Source organism: Elephantulus edwardii, unplaced genomic scaffold (assembly GCF_000299155.1).
Source record: "Elephantulus edwardii isolate Elephantulus edwardi_28Jun2011 unplaced genomic scaffold, EleEdw1.0 scaffold00020, whole genome shotgun sequence".
Classification (NCBI taxonomy): Eukaryota; Metazoa; Chordata; class Mammalia; order Macroscelidea; family Macroscelididae; genus Elephantulus; species Elephantulus edwardii.
The window spans coordinates 1,517,199-1,523,703 of record NW_006399770.1 but is presented as its reverse complement, the minus strand read 5'-3'; the positions used below and the strand labels follow the sequence as shown (position 1 = coordinate 1,523,703).

Sequence of the window (6,505 nt, the reverse complement as noted above, 5' to 3'; positions counted from 1 at the left end):
GTGTCAGAGGCCATGCGATTGGCACAGGATAGAGCAGGGATTAGGGCTGTTGTACATAGGGTCGCTATGAGTTGCAAACGACTCGACGGCACATAACAGCAACTATAGCCTTCATTATGGATTACAAAAATCTGCACTACAGGGCCAATAGGAAGCATCTTGGTAGATGCAGAAAGGATTGAAATGGTCAACGGTTTAATCTTATAATGGGAAATTCTGTTGTCAAAGACCTTCAAATTCCGGAAGAGCATTGGTGTCAGTTTCAAGACTAAGGTGAAAGAAACAAGAAAAGACTGAGGTGCACCGAGTTCTTTCCAGTCACCTGCTGTGCATCTGAGAGCTGAACAGTGACTGAGGATGAATAAGTGTATCTGGGATAAGGATAGCACAGGACAGGACAGGGTTTTGAGCTGTTCATAAGGTTGCTATGGGTCATATTTGACTCAGTGGCATTTAAGAACAACAATAAATTGAACAGACATAAAAGTACTTTCAACATTTGTTGATTGTGAATTTATAACAGATAGTCTGTGAACTTTCATTGGTACATGGGCTAAATACTTTACATAGTCCTGGCATAAAGCACTATGGTAAGTACTTTACCAGTACTATGTCCTTTAATTCTCTTAGTAACCCTGTAGCTCTGCTGTCAATATTTGTAGAAGAAACTGGGACATAGAGAAATGAAGTGAATTACCCAAGGCCACACAAATACTATCCATACAGTCAAGATAAAAAACCCAGGTAGTCTTGTTCCAAGTTTATATGCTGGTCTGTTTCAGGTTTCACAAATATGTCATGAACTCATTCTCATCTGAAAATTCAAGATTAGATGTAGTTGTAGCAACAGGCAATTACAAGTCAGAATATTGAGCATTTGATTTCAGTTGGTGATTGTATAACACATACCTTTTTTAAGATATATATTTTATTTCATAACTTTAACCACAAATACCTACACTATAATTGTGATTTTAATTTTTTACTATTGTTTCTCTGTATAACATATATCTTAATGAGAGATGAAGCTATCATAACATGAGGCTTTAAAGTATAGTGAGTAGAACTTTTGTTTCATTAGATAAACATTTAAGTGTATGCTTTGTGATGAAAATAAATTTTTCCTATAAAGAAGAGTAAGATTCATGTAATGATGTTAATATAAAAATAGTATAATGCTGCATTGAAACAGATGAGGGAGAGAACTGTTTAAAAGGTACAGATGATTAGGTATTATTGTCATGACAGGAGTTCACAATGAAGGCTGCATGGTGGAGTGGACTTGGGGAGAGGAATTGTATAACAAAGAATTTTTCTTTTACTTTTCAAAGAGAAGAACGAATTGGGGAGGAGGGGTGAGCAGGGAGGAAAGTGCAACAATGAATGAATGGAAATCCAAAATCTCTGTAAACTTTCATTATAATTAATAAGAAATTTTAAAAAATGAGAGGTTTGTCAGACATTGTAATTAATTGTATTAGTCAATTGTACTCAATGTTATAAAATAAATTGTGTGTGAATTATTTATTTAAAAAAGTTGTAACTTGTAAACTTTAACTCAAATAAAATTAAAACAAAAATATAGCTGGAATTTGGAGCTGAAATAAAGAATACAAAATTATTTTTTAAAACTGTTATAATAAGAATGCTGACTGACCTCTTATTTTATAGTCAGTCATCATCATCTTACTCTGTGACACAGTTTCATTTACTGAATATTTTTGTTTTTCCTATTCTTCCTTTAGCAACTTCTTATTTGATGCATAATCAACCAAATTGTTACATGTATTTTAAAAAAAGATCAGACTTTTCTTCCTACAGCTATTAGTATTTTAAGTAAAATATATTTTAATTTGAATATGTAATTAATGATCACATAAATGCAATCTTAGTGGTAGTAGATCTTCATCTTATGCTTAACTATTCTAAATAATTAAATTCTAGATTTAATAATATTGGGAACTTATGGAATATTTAAGCATCTGCAATTATTAGAAATTTTTCAAAATTTTCTTTTTATAGAAATCTGGTTAAGAAGTACTGTCCCAAACGGTCATCCAAAGATGAGGAGCCAAGGTAATTTACTTATGTATTTATTATCTGTTTACAAATTTCAGCAGTACTTACATATTTTTATTATTTTGTAATAAAAATATCATGCTATGTTAGCATTCTTAAGTTTATTTTGGTAAAATATCACATGAAAGGAGGAAGATAATCTCTTAAAAGGATTGAAACTTTAATAGGGTTCATCAGCAGCTTCCTAGACTTGTTTAGGTGTGGATTAAGTAAGATATAGATAGGAACTTTGAGTCATTTTTTTTTCTCTAGAAGAAAAATGATCTAAAAGAAAAACATTCTTAATATTGTAACTACCACTTTGCTTAATCCTTTCTTTTATAGGTAGTAAAGGGTTTTTGCTACCTATTTGATTTAAAGGCGTAATGAAAAGGAGTGAGGGTTTTAGTGTGATATTGGTGTTTTCATGAAAAGATTAGTAATTTTTTATGGAATTTGGAACAGTTTTAACTAGGGATATTTGAGAAAGCCTTGTGTGAGGTAGTCAAATGTTAGGATTCTAAGATTTATTGTTAGTAGACTACTATATAAATTGTCAGCTTTCAACTGTAAGTGTTCCTTAGAGTATTCAAAGTAGATAACCTACATTTTAATACAGTGATTCTTTTTGTTTCTCTCCTTCCCTTCACACACATATTTTACCCTTATTTTTGCCCCCTCTGTCCCTTTTTGGTGCCAAACCATAATGGTACTTCACTTCCATTCAGGATGTGGGCAGGCATACAGGCAGCTGTGTCCAGAGCTGATAGCAAAGTTATTCTGTAGATGAGCCATCAAGATGCATTTGAGCGGTATGATTGGCAGGTTCTGCCCTCGAGAGCACGCACATCATCGCCGCAACAGGTTCAGCTGCCAAGCCTAGGAATCCAACCAAGTTCATTCCCAAGCTCAGGCCAGTCAGTTGGCCAAGTATGCCCAAAGAGCCTGCAGGTAGTATTCTTAATATTTTTTGACCCCAAACATCCCTTTACTTATAAATTAAGTATATTTGAAGATAATATGAACTCGTGCAGCTTGAGCTTTATGTAGGATTCTTTCCATTTGATGTTAATGCAGATTGCAGCTGAGATCAGGTTATGTTAAAATTTGTGAAGTATCTGGCTCATTCTATTGCTCATAAAAATATTTGTAAGGAATTTAACGGAAATTTCACCATCTTAAAATATGTTTTTGTCAGGTTTACCTCCTGTATAGCCTTCTTTAACATCCTTAACGAGCTAAATGATTATGCCGGACAGCGAGAAGTGGTAGCAGAAGAAATGGCGCACAGAGTATATGGTGAATTAATGAGATATGCTCATGACCTGAAAACAGAAAGAAAAATGGTAATTTGTATTATCTTATTCAGATACTGAGTGTTTTTACATAAATAAGAATTATTTTGCTTTTAAAAAAATCTATGTTCATTATAAACTCTACTTTTCATAGAATTTATTCTATTTGTAGATTGTCTGAAGATACTTTTATTACTTTATAGTCCTTTTCAGGCTAAGAGCAGAGATCACAGCCAAATCCAGGCTACTGTCCTTTTTTTGTTTCTTAATTCCATGAATTAAGATGGTTTTTATGCTTTTAAATGGTTGAAAGAAATTTTTTAAACTGTTTTATTGAGTGAAAATTATAGGATATTTGAATCTTATGTACTATTAAATTTTTACTCCTAGCAACCATATAGGACAGAGCACAACTGCCCCATACAGTTTCCTAGGCTGTGGACTTGACAGGATAAGATCACCCGAACCACAAATGAATTCTAACCTCTTTTTGGTTAGTGGCCAATATTTTAATTACTGGGCTGCTAGGGCATTTCTGTGTATAATTTTATTGTAACAGATCCATACTTTCACTTATGGTTGCTTTTGCCTGGAATTATAAGAGCAGAGTTGAATAGTTGAAACAGAGACAATGATAGTTTAAATTCTAAACTAAACTAATTGTATAACTAAAATATTACTTGATCTTTGACAGAAAATACTTACTAGCTCTTATTAAAAGTAATCATCTACTTTTCTGAAAATAATTGTTTTAAAGTTACGCTTACAGTATTGAAGTAATCTCTTATAAAATATGTTTTTTTTAAAAAAAAAACAAACGTATTTTAAAGTGTTGCTTTGGTAGTTTCTTCCTAAATGTTGATAATCAGTGCTTGGAGAAAAAAATAAAGCAAAAAACTATTTAGTAACTTTAGATTTTATTTGTTACTTAAATGGTATTTGGTTGGGTTTTTTTTTAATTGATGTTTTAATCTTTAGCATCTTCAAGAAGGTCGAAAAGCTCAGCAATACCTTGACATGTGCTGGAAACAGATGGATAATGTGAGTTTTAGTGTTTCATAATTAACATAAAGTTTAGAATGATTTGTCCTTAAAGTCTGTTGTGATTCTTACCTGTTTGAGTTTATTATTTCTCAAATATGTCATTGGCTTTATTCCTTAAAAGCCAGTAAAATGTAAATGCAGAATATGAACAGTTTGTCATTTTCAGTTTTTTCTGTTTTTTTCTATACATGTACCAACTATAATGTTTGCAAACATTTAAGAAGGTTCTTTTTTTGAATTCATAGTTATTGCTATGTGTCACTGAGTTGATTGTGACTCATAGTGACTTCACAGTAGTTACCATAAAAAGTGGATAGAGATAGCGAGGTATTTTGGAACAATCTTTTGAGACATAAGGCTCTGAGTCTAGTTCCTCCCTTTCCTTTAGAAGTTACTTCCTTTTGACATCATTTTAACATATGAGAAATAGAAATAGTGGATTATATGAAAAGTAAATGGGTCTTCTAGTTCAGGCCTTCTATAATTCTGTGCTTGCAATATTATACTCAGCTGCCATCCATTGCAGGAAATGCTTCTGTTAGGTGAAATTATAAAAGTATAATAATTTTCTTATAAAATTTTCAAAAAATATTTCCTAATACCCCTTAAATGTTGTGGCATTTGGTCTTTTGAAAAATAAGTTATAGTCTCTATTACTTAAATGTCTTACGTTATTGTTTCAAATAACATACCACTGCTTTATTTTCCTTCTATTTTATTTGCCATTTGTTCTCCCTGTGAGGTATACTTTTTTAAATATTTTTTTATATTTTATTTTAAATTTTTACAGCACCATGTTAAAAAAAAGTTGGTATAGTGGTGCTTACAAAAGTATCTTTTGGATTTGATGGGGATTTGGATTGGGTTAGGGAAATGGGGAGAAACTGGTAGGGAAAAAAATATATTTAAATATTGTAAAAAAGCTAGTATAATAATGAAAAAAAAAAACCCCAAAGAACCCACACCTTTGGTGCCAAGAAATGATTAGCAAAGGAACATAGATGTTGTGTGTTGTTTACATAAAAATATAGTATTGTTAGTTTTTTATAAACAATGTTGTCTTATTTACTGAAAATGCTTTATCAAGTGGTGGTCTTTCTGATAAGATTAATATTCTTTTGAACTCTTGAGTTGGCAGGCAGTTTATTTCTTATTTACATAATTCTTTTTGGTGTTGAAATGGTACTATTTCCTGAAACCACACTGAAAGGAATTTTTAATGTTAAACTGATCAGTTTAATCTGTGGTTCTTAGAGAAAAAATTTTCAGATCAAGAAGAAATAAACTTAGACTACACTTGAATGTTTTCAGCCTTCCTCACATCTTTCAAATTAATAAAAATTGAGATTTTACTATAGAGCTATTGTTGAGACAAGATTTAAATTCTTAGTGCTAATTAAGAATTCTTAGGTGTGTTAATAATCTGTTTTCATGTCCTTATTTAATTAGTTTCACCAAGTCTTTTAGGGAGGGTTTATATTTATTAAATTTTAAATTGTCTTAACTGGCATCCCAAGTATCTGCCTACTAATTGAGAGAGAGAAAGAGTGTGTGTATGTGTTTTCATTTGCACAGAATAACAAATTCCTATAGTTATGAGTCATTGGTCTCAAAATTGGTTTTGGCACAAACCAGTCTTGTTAGTTTGTACTCACTCATCTTTAGAACAATTGGCAGTTAAGTTGAAGAGGTAGTAAGTAGAGAAGAAACATTAATAGGTAAAAGAGAGTTGTTTTTTTAAGGTATTAACAATGCTATGAAATAAAAATTACTTCAGCTCAATGCATTTATTTGAAGGCATTCCTTACATGTGTTATTCATACCCTGGAGACAGAATAGTAAATACAACATGAATTTGTAAGAGTGTAGGTTAGTGGAGGAAGCACACATAATTTCATAGCAGAGAACTGCCGGAAGTCCAGGCTGGGTTTAGAAGGGGTCGGGGTACTAGGGATATTGTAGCTAATGTTGGATGGATCTTAGCTGAAAGCGGAGAATACCAAAAGAATGTCTATCTTTGTTTCATTGATTATGCAAAGGCGTTTGACTGTGTGGATCATAACAAACTGTGGCTGACTCTGAGAAGAATGGGAATCCCAGAACATTTA

General features: G+C 32.0%; 1 protein-coding gene across 2 annotated transcripts in view; it reads left to right on the top strand.

Moving 5' to 3' along the window:
• The window catches only part of FNBP1L (formin binding protein 1-like), a 100,406-nt gene that overhangs the window by 37,188 nt on the left and 56,713 nt on the right, over positions 1-6,505 (top strand). For both annotated transcript variants that reach the window (XM_006882411.1, XM_006882410.1), the window contains exons 2-4: positions 2,023-2,076; positions 3,257-3,404; positions 4,332-4,394. In XM_006882411.1, coding sequence (XP_006882473.1) covers positions 3,339-3,404; positions 4,332-4,394 — 129 coding nt within the window. In that variant the 5' untranslated portion in view covers positions 2,023-2,076; positions 3,257-3,338. The remainder of the gene's footprint in view (positions 1-2,022; positions 2,077-3,256; positions 3,405-4,331; positions 4,395-6,505) is intronic.